The sequence below is a fragment of the Cryptomeria japonica genome, chromosome 5 (genome assembly GCF_030272615.1).
Source record: "Cryptomeria japonica chromosome 5, Sugi_1.0, whole genome shotgun sequence".
Lineage (NCBI taxonomy): Eukaryota > Viridiplantae > Streptophyta > Pinopsida > Cupressales > Cupressaceae > Cryptomeria > Cryptomeria japonica.
Window position 1 is genome coordinate 287,880,978 of NC_081409.1, and position 14,819 is coordinate 287,895,796.

Here is a 14,819-nt window from a genome sequence, read left to right on the forward strand (position 1 = left end):
AGGGACACAACCTTTCATAATCAGATCTGCACTTATTATTTAAATCAAATCTGCACTTCTCATCACCAAATTATCCCCCCTCTCAAATGAGGTTTTCTTCTCCCTTTTATATATCATTGTTGAGGGAGTCACAACTTTTCCTTTCATGTCTTTTGACTTTTCATTAACTTAATTACTTTTTTATTTATCATATTTAATTATTTCATTTTATATTTTAATTTTATTAATATCATTTATTATTAAATTCTATTTCAAAGTGGGGATAATATTATCATTTATTATTAAATTCTATTTCAAAGTGGGGATATTACTATCATATATTATTAAATTCTATTTCAAAGTGGGGATATTACACAGGAAGAGTATTTCTTCTGTACCATTGTTTGAAATTTCTTCGTCACTTTCCTCCTAACGAGGTATTATCTTTTTTTGAATAAAGACTCTTTTTGTACTTTCGGAAATCCTTATTCTCTTCATATTGACCTTGTTTATATCCCTTCTTTTGTTGATGTTTTCTTCCTTTCTTTATGTAGTGATCCTATTCAGCCTCGCTGGTTTCACTCTTACCCTATTGACACTTAGAAACAAAATGACCTATTCTACTACAATGAAAACATTTGAATGGTAACTTACCTTGATACTTCTTAGATCCTTTCTCTAGCTTTCTCATGAAGTGATCTTCTTCTTCATCAGTTTCATTGTCTGAGCTATCACATCGTTCATATGCTTTATTCTTTTCCTTCTTTGATGCTTTGAAGGTTGCCTCCCATTTTGATGGCTTGTCTTCAATCCTCATTTCATAGGTAGAAAGAATACCATGCAACTTGTCCTTTGTCAATTTGTCTAAATCTATCATTTTTTCATTTGCCAAAACTTTGGAATCAAATCGTAAAGGCAAGGACCTTAATACCTTTTGTACAATCATGACTTTTGCAACCTCTTCGCCAAGACCTCTTGATTTCGCGAACACGAAACAAATAGGAGGCTATGTTATCTTCTTCTTTCATCTTAAGGTGTTCGATGGAGGCTATGTTATCTTCTTCTTTCATCTTAAGGTGTTCGAATTATCTTTGATGGGTTTGAAGCTTTGCTTTCTTCACTTTATCAGCTCCTTGATAGATATTCTTCAACTTATCCCACATGTCCTTAGCTGATTTGCAATTCATAATTTCTACAAACTTTGATTTGGATAATCCACAGAAAATCGCATTCTTGGCCTTTGCATTGTTTTCACTTTCTTTCTTTCATGCCTGATACATTGTGGGAGTCGCAAGGGCTATGTAGCCATTTACAACTTGTTGTGACCTTTTCACGTGTTGCCCATTGCAAATGGGGACCCCCTCTTTTTGCTTAATAGTCTAGTTGTTTGCTAGGGTTTAGTGTGTCTGGTAGTAGTTTGGGCCTCGATTGCGAATTTGTCCTCGAGGATGTGATCAAGTCACCAAGTCTCGGTCCAGAATACATGAGTGAGCTTTAGGATTGTAAATTGAGGGCAAGATCGTGAGGAGTGCAAAATGTGGTTGGAAAGTTGTCAATATCGTCAAAAGTTGTCAAATCTTGTAAAATGTTTTCAAAGTTGTCAAAATTGCAAAAATGTTGCAAATATGTTGTCAAGGAAAATTGTCGAGAAATTGAGAAATTGAAATGTGAAGTGTGAAAATGGTAAAAAAATCAAAAGGTGCAATACTAAGACAAGGAAAATTCCTTGTCAAGGTGACAGGAAGGAAGAGTAAGGAAAATTTTCTAAAAATCCTTAGACAAAAGTGCAAAATTCAAGTGCAATCCATGTTAAAATGCGGAATGCAAGGTCGAGATGTTGCAATCCTTGTTTAAGTAAGGAATTCCTAAAATGCAAAATTAAATCCTTGGTTGAATGAGGAATTCTAAGATTCAAAGACTAAATCCATGTGTGAAGTATGTAATTCCAAATTAAAGAATTCGATCCTTATTCAAAATATGGAATTCCAAAATCAAAATGCGTAGTGCAAAGGTCAAGCATGGATTCGCATTCAAAATTAATTTTTTCCTTAGCAAGTTTGTGGATTTCCTTGAAAAATTCTTCACAACATTCATTTGTCTATGCGCCACCTTGTTTAGCGCTCAACATTGCTTGATCACCCTTCACTAGTGCTTGGAATTCCATGACCACCTTGGTTTAGTGCTCAATAATCGTTCACAACCTTGCTCTAGTGCCTAGGTGTTCCGAACTCTCTTGCTCTAGTACTCATGTGTCTTGGATAACCCTTGAAGTGCACCCTTAGTTTGGAATTAATCAATGGACAAGTAAGGAAGGCACTCACAAATCCTTGTCTATATCTCAATTGCATCTTCTACTCCGGAACTATAGGTCAAATGAGTCCTATAATCAAGAACTATAAGTCACATGAGTCCTATAATCCGAAACTCCTCTCTAGCGCCCACTTGTCCATGAAACCCCTGAAAATGCATTCTTTGTCCTAGTGCACAGTCTCATACTGCCAAGGAGGAGTTAGTAGGAAAGGTCGGCTGGCATGGAGGGAATTTTAAAATTTAAATGCAAAAATAAATGATTTTAAGCATGGCTGACTTAAGGTGAATTAACTCAAATTAAAATGCAAACATCATATGGACTAGGTCGGTCTCCTTGGTGTTTTGAGCTAGAGTGCATATAAATGAGAGGTCAAAGACACCTTTCTTTCGTCAATTCATTCCACCAATTTAATTCATACTGGAGCAAACTGTTTTAGCAGACCTTGGAAGCGATTAACATCAGGTTATAAGGCGATTTTTCCAGCCGATCAAGTGCGAATTGCAGCAGGATTGGAGCGATTTTCATCACTATGAAGCAGGTTGCAAGGTGAATTTTTGGATCAGACCTAAAGAGGGCCGAGTTTTCCAGCAAAGGAGAAGTAAAACACCTTGACTTGGAGCGAGTTTCATCAATATATTAATTAGATTTCAGGCTTGCATCATCATCTTCAAGTGCGATTTGAATCTTGAAAAGAGGAATAGATGTGCATTTGAGAAGAGTAAAAGTGAATTAAGGTTCACTCAAGTGCAGATTTGGGGCTGGACACCTATCAAAATCAGAATTCAAATCAGGTTTCCATGCATTTCCAGATTTTAGATTAGGTGGAGGATTTCATGAATTTAATTGATAGCCATTATGAGAAAATCCTTCTACATGTGCAAGAATTTGTTGAAGTTTCCATGCTATTATCATAACTATTTCTTTCATTTTTGTAAGTTAAGGTGTTTTATTTTTAGAATGTCAGGTACTAGAGCCAAAGGTGTCTCAAGGCAAGCACAAATGAAGTATGATTGCAAAGAGTCCTTCCAGAATCAAGGTTTGTCTCAAAAGGGGAGAAGATTGGAGATACCAACCTTGGACATGTTGACATGGAGGAATTCAAACAACGTATGCATGGGTAAAATCCATCCAAGACGGCCAAGAGGATGGTGAGGAATGGAATTGTACAAGCCATCGGTTTCCCCCTTGCAATACAATGTGCTGAGTTGATGGTGGAGTGTGCAAGGCATTGTGATCCCAAAGAAATACAAGTGATGGCTCCCAATGGTAGAGTGTTGGCTTATTTGATAGATGAGACCATTGCGGAGGCTTTCGATATTACAAGATGCAATTCCACAATCTTAGAAGACGAAGGAGGAAGCTTTGAGGATCTACAATAACTTACCTGATTTTTGTGTGGAGATCAACAATACATAGATGTTGAAACCAAGAAAGCATCATTCAAATTACTAGAGAGGCTTGTTAGGTCCGACTTCAAGAAGGAATATGGTAATGTTGTCACCTTGTAGAACAAAGTAATGGGATGCCCTCAAGCTTCTAGCTTTGAGCCATGGATGTTCTACTTTATTGAGGAGATAGTAACTAGGGTGAAGATGATCAACTGGTCCAAGATAATCAGTGATAATCTAGATGAACAATTGAGGAACTTGGAATGTTCCCGATCATTCTACATGAGTTCATACATGGTTTACATGCTGGCAAGAACTTGTAGATATAGAGGATTGACATGTAAGGGATTAGTTGGGAATTGAGATACACAATTCAAAGTGTATGAATGCTACCCTCAACTGCACCTTCACAATGCCGCTCATTTCAGGAGGGTAAGTGATGCCTTCTCAATGATGTTTATAGATATATATGTACACACACACACATATGTATACATATATAGAAATATATGTATATCTAGCCTATGACTATTTGATTCAAAAAGATGTATATAACTATCTCAATTTGAATTAGGCTGTTGTGTATGTGTGTGTGTTATATACATATACATATACATATACACTAAGTCACCAGGTTCGGCCGAATTCTTCTGTTAATATTTTTTAAACACATCTTCTTTTCTTTGATTAAAACCCATTAATCCATTCTTTCTTCAAGATATATATGTCTGTTAGAAGTTAGAACCCTCAATTAGGATGAGAAAAAAAATGCCCAAGATGATAATTGATTACCCAATCAGTGAGGTATTCCAGTATTTGGTGATTATGTTATTCTCATAAGATGAGATAAAGATGTTACTTACAATAAACCTTATTAGCAATTCATATGGAACCATCCCCCATATGAAAGATTGGTTGTTTTATAGAATATATTTGGCATATTTATACATATGGCGAACTTAATTCGAATTTTATACATTTCGAATTTTTCCCTCATCGAACTTCATTCGAATTTCAAAGTTGTCGAACTTCGAATTCGAATTCAAACCTGGTGACTTAGCATATACATATACATATATATGTATATATGGATAAATTTGTATATATATATATATATATATATATGTATATATGGATAAATTTGTATATATATATATATATATGTTTAGTATATATGTGTGTGTGTGTGTGTGTGTGTGTGTAAATATGTATATATGTATAAATACACACACATTTATGTATGTATGTGCATATGTGTATATAATGTGTGTGTGTATGGTTATCTGATTCAAAAGGATATATATAACTATCTCAATTTGAGTTAGGCTGTATTTCCAAGTAGTACATGGGTCACTAACAAGAGCAGTGATTCTCTTGTTCTCACCAAGGACCCTTATTTGCTATTTTAATTTTTCTTTTCTTTTAGAAAGGCTACATAATAGCTAGATTCACAACACGCTATCAGAATGGAAGACGTAGACCTCTCCTATAGATTTTTCTTATCTCATATAAGTTCTCAATTGAAATAAAAGTCTATCTTTTTTCAGCTATTTAGTAATTGTCAAGCTTGTTGTGTTTGAGTTTTGTTCAATTGCTGCTTAAAATACATTAAATTCCTCAACTAGTGTATATTCCCCGATTTACCTTTCACATTTTGATACACTTTACATTTAAATTGGGTGCAATAATAGTTGCTAACCTAAGTGTCATTATTTTGACTGTAGGAGGAATGGTCTCCTAATAATTAGTTCTTACTTACTACAAATAACCTTTGGAAACAAGATGAACATTGTAATTTGGCTTATATGCCTATTTGCATATAATTGGATGCTTACCTGGAGGCAACTTTGCCATCGCCTATGCATGATTGTTCATCAATGCATCACACTCAATTTTCATGGTTCGACAGGTCATATTGAAGCTTCTTATGTTCTCCTCATTATCGTCTACCTTTTCTACAGGAAAATTGGTTGGCTCTTTCACTTGAAATAAAACTAATGAGACCAAAATTCACACGTTTCTTAGAACACATGCTGTTTTATTGGCTTTATGGTTTATGTATTTTTTGGACTGGGGGGAGCTTCATCTTTCTGTACATCTTGCAATGTGGTATGATACATTGATATGCTTAGGACTTATTCATTGTTGATGTTGAGATATCAAATAAACATAGCTGAATGCATCATCTTGATCCAGATGAGGGAATTGAGATTGCTGTGGAGTTGGGGATGAAGTCACTTTATCCCACTATTTACCTCCATAACTTGATCCTAGTAGTGTCATTTGATCTGGATCTAACCAAAAAATAATAGCAAACTAGCAGGACATCGCATAGAGAATTTTATTCAAAGGTGCTTCTATGTAGTTTGGGATGTTTGTTTGACAAGAATTCAATATGTTGCTTGTGTCTTGTTCTTCTGCCTTTTTTATGGTTTGGAAGTAGTTACATTTTTTTGGGCCTTAGCATTTCCTTTTGTTTCAAACATGGCTATGGAGGTTTATTTCAATTTCGAAAAGCTTACTCCTTATTTGGAGTTAGAGTGCACAAATTGTCTCTAGCTTTTGTGGTAAAGAGTAGGTTTGTGGGGCGGATTTTCCTGTACCAAGCCAAAATTAAGATCTTTGAGGATACAGGGACCTTAACATAGTATAACAAATATATATGTTATAAACTAAAAATACAAAAAAAACAAAAAATATATATAATTTAATAGTTTTAATGTTATTTCCTATACCCTCAGATGTATAAGTAATTGACTATATGCTATTCATATATGTATTGGGGTGGTCTTGAAAATTCTCTGCATTTGTTTCTCTTCAAGTTTTAGAAAAGTTGTTTAAGAGAAAATGAGCGAGTGAAAATAAGCTCAAAATGGATAGTGTTTTAAAGTGTTAGTGGCTTTTAGGGTAGCCAAGGATGTTGTTTTAAGTTCCCTTCCTTACAGACTTGTCTCATTGACACAGATGCAGACTTGGTGAGGGTGCCTCAGATCTGGGCTAGCAAGTCTGGCTGGGTCCTTGACGAGTCCCAATACTCTGATCTTGAATATATCCTTAGAAAAGTAATGCTTACTGGAAGTGTAAATTAATTAGTATCACTATTGGTCTGTGATCAACCATCACATCTATTCTGTACAGGGGAAGTTTATGGCTATGCTAATCCAAAAATTTCAGTTTACCCTTTGGTTGTGCTCGACTGTATATACATTTATGTTCGTGTAATTGTGGTTCAATCAGAAGAGTATCATGTTTGTTTTTCACCTTGTGATAATTACTTCATATTCAATAAGCATTGCAATATTTGGTTTGTTTGGATGCAGGAGCTGGCTGCAAATGATAATACAAGAAAAAGACTTAAAGAATTTGTTTGCAGGTATGTACTTTGGATGCTTGTTATTGTTAGGTGGTATACCCATATAATCATCAACTGCAAACAAGATGGAGCATGTAATTAGGAAAGAAAAAAGGTGCTGAATGGATTCTTCTTGTTGGCCAGGCTAGTAAGGCATATAGGATCTGAGATAAATATTAAAGCTTTATGTCAAAATCTTCTACAACCGTGGATGGCAATGGTTAATCAAACTGAGTCTTTGAAGGTGGCTTGGCTCACAGAGGTACTTCTGGAAACCATTTCTTGATTTATGAATACCTTTGATCATATGTGCAGGGGATATTGTTCATGGCCATTTTGACAACATTTAGTTTGATAAACAGCATGTGTTTCTTCTTGACTCTTTTTGTTTAGTGTCTACAGCAGTTAATTTTGGAAAAACAGTTGATACATCTTCTTTAAGTATTAATGAATAAAAGACTCAGTTTGAGGATGCTTATGCTAAAGCCTAATATGTGATGATTAGATAACAGAGCTCGTGACAGTATTTCTTCTATACTCAACTTCAGCCCTTGCGATGGATGAAAGTATTATGGCTTTTGTTTCTCTTCCAGAAAATTACGGATCATCTTGTTTCAAGGCTACAAACATAATGGACATCTCAAGAAAAGAAAAGATTGAGGCAGTAAGAAAAGTGTGCAGTGACCTTGCAGTGTTTCAGGTATATTTGAGTAAACATAAAATCTGCCTAAAAGATGTGAACTATAATGCATTCAAAGATACTGAGGTTTCAGTAACTGGTGCAGTTGGAGGCCATTGCATGGTGCATGGATGTGGTAGCTGTATATGCTCCAAACATGAATAAAGATCAGTTTGTGACTATTTTGAAGCAGTTTCTATTTCTTGGAGATTTTCAGGTCCGTGTCTTGTTGCATATGTTTTTTGATTGAGATCTGTTTGTTTCCTTAATACTTTCCTCTTACATGAACAAAAGAAAGGTATTCTGGTTATCTGATGAACCAATACTTATGATTGTGATTCTAGAATAAATATCTTATGTGATTAATTATTATTATTTAGAAATAGAGTATTTTTGCATCTCATACGTTTTCTTTTATTTAAATTTAATATTTTAGTTTGGTATTAGCTGATGCATGCATGCCTCCACACACATGCTTGTAAGCTGAAACTTGTAATTTGTGGAGAATAATGATCAAATCTAGAGTGCAGAAATCTTAATGAGATAATCTGGTCATTGATTGTGCCATCAAATCTACAGCGGTTTTTGCAGGTTTGATATCCATTAAATAAATTGAAATTAGAGAGCTTAAACAGCTCACTTACAGGGTTTTTAAGTATGAGAATAGAGAAAGATAATATGTTAGTGTACTGAAGTGACAAGTAATGTCAGGAAGACTAAATGTCATGTAAGGTATATCATGAAAGGGACTTAGTAAGCTTTCTCTGAGCAAGCCCAGGTCTAAAGCCAAGTCGAACAGTAATAGCAGTTGATTTAATAAAGCAAGTCTCAAGGTTTGAAATTGATCTAGATAGTAATCACAGAGATTAGAGATCTTCAGAGACTTGGTGATTAATGATTTTATTTAATAGCAATACTTCCAAGAAGGGTTTATAACTTTATATAGAAGCATAGGAGGGGCCACTCCAAGAAGTCACAAAAGATCTCACCTAGATTGGGTTTGAGTAGAGTGTTAAAATAGGGGCATTCTTATATAGAGGGATAATTTAAACTGGGAAATATATCCTGGTTTGAAATTTTTGATTTTTGACATTTAGTTTGATCTTAGTTATAGAAACTGTTTTTTGTGGACTCGCAAAGTGAGATGAGAAATTACTTTGGTTAGAGAATTCAGAAAAGTGCTTGAGTATTTCTCGGGTTGATGGCTGTTAGTTTCATTATAGCACATAGCATTAAATAGTATTAGGCTTAACATTTGATTGTGCCTCTGATAATGCTTCAAACAGATTAGTAATTCGTGCCTCTATTACACAACCACCACTGGGCGAGCATTATAGGAAAGTAGTGTTAGAATACATGGAATGATGCGTGTAAAGTGCAGGGACTACTCATAGAATGCATGAGTACTCACATGCCTAAATTGGCAGTGATTTACTCGTGTGAAAACTTGCCGCCGCGTTTTCCATTGACTTGCCATAATTTCAGTCAAAATTGCCAAAAACTCAAGTATTTCTATCCAAAAAATCGACAAAACTCACCCATTATTCATGTAAAGTGTTGATATTGTCATTCAAATTTACAAAAGAGCCTAGATTGTTCCCAATCTTCAATAGTGTTAAGTGAGAACAATATTTGGTAGGTAAATTAGAGTCCCACCCACATTTGAGTGGATCTCAACGATCTCTTAATGTGATCCAAATTGGGATGCTAATCTTTCATGAAAAGACCTTCCCTATCCCATAACTAGGGATCTCCATTCTGAACCCTAGATTTTGAATCCTATTAGTGAATAACACCAAGAAAAGTGCTTTAGGTAGGTCCCTGATATTGAAAACTTGCCACCCAATTCTCCTGTAGGGCATATTCAATCCTCAAAATATTGAGGAGTAGGCTAATCTAAGTCACAGAATATGTCGATATTTATGGATGAGGTTCGAATTTAATCAAATTTCAAACTTTTATAAAAAAATCGTTCAAATTCGGCCATAAAAAAATTCTGCTAAAAAGTGGGCAGACAGTAGAATAACTTTTACAAAAACTACAAATGTGAAATAAAGTAATCCAATACAATAACACTTTTGTATATAAAAGAAATGGCAAGTTCCTAGAATAAGAGGGTGGTTTCCTGCACGCTAAGATTCAATTCAACATGGTTCCCGGCTGTGGCTATATAAAGGCCAGACAGAGAATGTTAACTTGCAAACCCACATTGAACTACTACCTAGTAAAAATTTTCTTAGAGAAATGCAGGTGTCAAGTGCACTTCCTTCTGCAGGTTCAAAAGGGATTGTACATTGTATTAGGCATATCATTTATAATCACTAGCATTACTGAAATTCCTATGTTTTTTATGGTTTATATTTTATAAATGTGCCATCTTTTTATAATGATTTCAAATCTATTTAGCAATGTAAGCTATTTTGATAATTTATTAGAAGTATACATATTTTTAAAAATAAACAAAATTATATAAGGCGAATTTTATCCGAATTTTTTTTTTCGAATTTTTCCCTTCTCAAATTTCATCCAAATTTCATGGCTGTCAAATTCGAATTCGAATTCGAACCTTGTGACTTAGAGGCTAATGGCCAACAAATCTGCAAAGTATGCCTTTCTGCTTCAGGTCCAATTTTTTTGGAATAACATATGACTCAGACAAATCAATTATGATCGCCACCTCCAATTCCCTTTGTGTTCTGAATATATAAGTGAAGTCGGCCCTTTGGTTAGACTTCAGCTAACTCGTCATTCTGTTTAGTAACAAATGCACTTAGTTATAATGAAAAAGGCTAAGTGACTAGTGCAAATGTTTCACATTTCTGAGCTTTTCATTTTATATTGGATACTGCATGGCTTTAGACAAAATATAATTGTTCTCTGTTCTTACTGTTTGTGCATTAAAGGTTCCCAAATTTGAGTTCTGGTTAATTGTTCTTTTGGTTTCAGTCATACTTTCCAATGGGTGAAATATTTGGAGAAATAGAATGTAATTCATTGCAGCTACTTGGTTTCTGTACTCAAGCATCTGAAGAGGTTTTGGCACGTGTGATTCTTCTTGGCATTACTGTGAGTATAATTACTATAAAATAGCTGCCTTCAAAAATAATGAAATAGTCCTTGTTTTGGGGCTTCTTATAGTTTAAAGCAATTTTGTATTGGTGTTTTGTAGGATGTGTACCCTCTTACCATGGGTGATGCTTTATCCATCATTGAAAGCCTTGTTTGGAGGGCAGCTGCATTTGAAACTCTGTTCAAGGGTTTGCATGCTAAAAGCAATCAGGTCTTTATAAAATATATTTAAGCGTTTGGTTTTCTTTTTTAAAAGGCTTTGTCCATATTGATGATCTTTTCTCTTGAAGTCAGATTCTGTTGGAACTTGAAGGAAATTTTCTGTTGTCTTCATATGTAAGATGTTACTATAGTTACTGAATACCAATTTTGTATGGCAGCTTCCTTCAGCTATAATAAAGCTGGCTTCATTCAGCTTACCAGGCATTCCACAACAATCACTCTCACATCTTGTAGTACGATATCATGAACTGTTTTATGTCGTCACAATATTGTTATAACAACATGAGCTCTTGGATATATGGGCTTGCAATTTACTTTGTGTTGTTTTATTTATCCTCTATCAGCTATGGCAAAGTCCTTTTATTAATAGGAAGATTACGATGTGCAGTTATAATGATATATTATTCATTTCGTCTGTTGAGTTCTGACATGCCTATTTTTCCAGTATAAGGACAAGTATTGGCGAGCATGTCTGGTATTACTCGTAGTTGCTGTCTACAATCCTGTAACAGTTGGGCTATATGTTTGGGAGCACAATTCTACTGTCAGACAAATGATGCAGATGGTCCTAACGGGCAGCCAAAAGTTCTTTTCTTTAGAGTAAGAGATGCATCCTTCACTAATACTGTGATTATGTTTTTCCCTGGCTAGCACATCTTACATAGTTCCCATTGATGGTGGTCAAATATAGTCTGTAGTATAATTTTTCATGCTTGGCTACTGCAGGAAAACTTATAGTGGAGAACTCAAAATTAGTGAAAGCAAAATTGTTCATTATAATTCATTCCTATTTGTTTTTTTTTATTGAACAATGCTTTGAGATTTGAACTTAAGACCTCCCATGTAGGAGGCTTGCAGCTAACTGCTGCAGTGTGGGGACATCCCCATTCAGTCCTATTTGTTAAACCACTACAGAAGCTTAGAGAAATAAAATAAGGATGACTTGTTTTGTCTACAACAACATAAATGTGTATTTATATTATTTCATCATCTTTCATTCCTCAATCATCAGACAATCAACATTCAAACCAGCAGCAGTCAACACGTTGTAGTGCTAGGGAAGTGAGTAGATGACAAAATAGTGGCGTGATGTCAAAATTGTGTGATAGGTATTGCAAAACCAACATATGACAGTTGAATTACATGAACTAGGAACAAAAATAATGGCAAGGGCAACAAAATCATGCAATTAGGGTTTAAAAATGTTGACTTATGGAAAAGGCTGATAAATTTCTTGACTTGATGCTTAAGGACAACATACAAGTGTAAATCACATGCCGAAGTGATTAAACCTGACAACTAGTTAAGTGCCCAATTAGTGGTTTTCTTGCTAGCAAATAACATGAAGTCATGCAATCAGTAAGCATGATAAGCAAAGGTTGTTGAATTGTGCGAGAGAGGTGTTGCATGGTGGTGCCAAGTAGTATATTGCATGACCAGGGTAAAATCACTGTCAAATAGATGAGATTGTGTGAACTGCAAGAGAAAGATGGTACAAACCATGAAAAATGCAACCCACACTATTAAGGTGATGGTCAAAGTTTAAATGCACGATTCAAATATTTAATGGCAACATGATAATATGAATGACACAATTGGTAACAATAAAATTTCTCCTTTAAGTTTTCTTTGTCAGCCCCACAATAGAAGATATGGTACCCAATAGTCATAGTTAGGAGTGCTAAGGGACAAATTTGAGAGGGTATATGCTTCGTGGAAGAAGACAGTAGAAATTTTTGAGATAAATGTTCTCTATTATGTCCCAACTAGATCGCATGATGTATCATAGGCTGCTTTATCTTTATCAATTTGTTAGTTTGGTGTAGTGTTTGCTTTTAGTGGGAGAGTCTATTGAGAACTCCTATCATTGCCAAAGGATTGGTGTTTAGGTTTCTAGTATTCATTAGATCATAGTTTAAAAACTCGTGGACTTGCCACGGACTCTCAAGTCCAGTGGCGCCACAAGTCGACTCGGCACGGACTCGCGAGGCGAGTCCAAGCGAGTCTTTCGCTTGGACTCACGAGTCTTTTGACTAGACTCGTGCAACCCGGAAAACACGTCAAAAAATTATCTAAATCTGTTTTTTCAAGTCAGTCTTATTCTCTTCATCAGAATATATATATGAAATATAACATTTAAGTATAAGTGGCATTTCAAGTTATATTTCATGTATATATTGGCAAGATGTTTGGGAGTGGTTTTAGATCTCTAGGAATTATAATGCAAATTCTAGGTTTTAGAAGATCTTTTAAATTTTCAGACAGTCAAATTTCAGTAATCAATAGGCTCCTATTAGCATTCTCTCACCCTCTCTATCTCACTCACTTTATCTGCCCTGAATTTTAGACCTATCTATCTCCCTGTCACTCTTCCTCTATCCCCTCTCTCTACCACTCTCTATCTCAGTCTCTCCTCTATCCCCCAAGATCTAGACCTATCATTATATGTAATTTTGTAAACATTTATAAACTTATGCTGCTATTATACATTTTATAGTTTGAAACTATGAGTATGAATGATGAAATTTCAAATATTGAGTGTTTGGAGATCATATGACATGTGTAATGTTTCAACTATGACTTTATGTTCTCTAAATGCATTAATTTCTTTATGTTTTTTTTGTTAAACTACGGTTTTTTTTTGGCCGAGTCCTTGCTAAGTCTTTCACGAGTTCGAGTCAGAGTCCAATTTTTTGGGTTTGCCGAGCCCGTGGCGAGTCCGGGTTTTAAAACTTTGCATTAGATGAATATATCAATTTTAGAGTGAAGAAATGGATCAGAATTAGAGGCCATTGTTGCATAAAATTTCCTATTTTCAGCCATGGTTATCTATAGCAATTGTCATTTTCCAAAAGTTATATTTTCTGGTAGTGAGGATGTTGTGTTGTAAACATACACATCTCATTGCAAATGGGGACCCCCACTTTTTCGCTTATTAGGTTAGTTGTTTTGGCAATTATTTTGATCTTTTAGCCTTTGGGGAGGGTTTGGTTGTTGTTGGTGTCAATATTGTACACGGAAATAAAACTAGTTAATTAAGTTGTAATTGTCTTGGTTAGTTGGCAACCGAGGGGTGGCAGTTGCGGTGCGACGGTTGGCGCTCGCACCCCCTCGGTATCTTTATATACTTTCGGATGTAACTTGTGAGACAACAATTGGGAACACTTATGAATGGAATAACATCTCTTATATTGCATTTGATATCTATGGCATTATTATTCTGCATTATGTGCTTTATCTGTGTACTTTAAGTTATTCACCCGTGAGGGCAAACATTTGGCGCCGTTGCCTAGACGTACTCGAGAACGGAAGATGCGGATGGCGCACGGACGCGATGGGCCTACCCGTCGGTGAGATGAACCTAGAGGCCGACGACGCGCCCACGAAACAATCGGCAAAGGGGAAATTGAACCCTGTAATAATCCCAGCACAATGTTGAGATAAATTGTGGCCGAAAGGAAAAATTTAAAAAAAAAAAAAAAAAAAAAAGTTTTTTTTTTGTGTACATGGCATGTGCTTGCTATGTACGGAAGTGATTTATGCCCAATGTATTAAATAAAGATAGAACTAAAAAAAAAAAAAAAGCAGAAACGGACAAGTGGGAGGCCGCGCAAAGGGCCTTGATTTTGGAGTAGCAAGTAGAACGTAGACGGAGGCTGAGGCAACTTGCCAAAGGACGACCTGCCGAAGGGTGGCCCGAGGGGAACCAAGGAGGTGTCACGGAGGGTGCAGAAGCCGACGGAAATTTCTACGTGTCGCCAAAACACCATAGGGTGTGGAGCCACGAAGAGTTTCTAGAGGAAACAAGGTTAAGGAGAG

At 35.5% G+C, this 14,819-nt stretch overlaps 1 protein-coding gene across 13 annotated transcripts in view; it reads left to right on the plus strand.

Moving 5' to 3' along the window:
- LOC131045838 (uncharacterized) overlaps positions 1-14,819 on the plus strand; it is a 313,161-nt gene that overhangs the window by 89,885 nt on the left and 208,457 nt on the right. For all 13 annotated transcript variants that reach the window (XR_009105875.2, XR_009105876.2, XR_009105873.2 and 10 more), the window contains 8 exons: positions 6,999-7,051; positions 7,175-7,292; positions 7,536-7,730; positions 7,816-7,926; positions 10,656-10,775; positions 10,879-10,989; positions 11,159-11,233; positions 11,446-11,600. Coding sequence is in view for 9 of the 13 variants with exons in the window: in XM_059221423.1 (XP_059077406.1) it covers positions 6,999-7,051; positions 7,175-7,292; positions 7,536-7,730; positions 7,816-7,926; positions 10,656-10,775; positions 10,879-10,989; positions 11,159-11,233; positions 11,446-11,600 (938 nt within the window). In the remaining 4 variants the exon portion in view is untranslated. The remainder of the gene's footprint in view (positions 1-6,998; positions 7,052-7,174; positions 7,293-7,535; positions 7,731-7,815; positions 7,927-10,655; positions 10,776-10,878; positions 10,990-11,158; positions 11,234-11,445; positions 11,601-14,819) is intronic.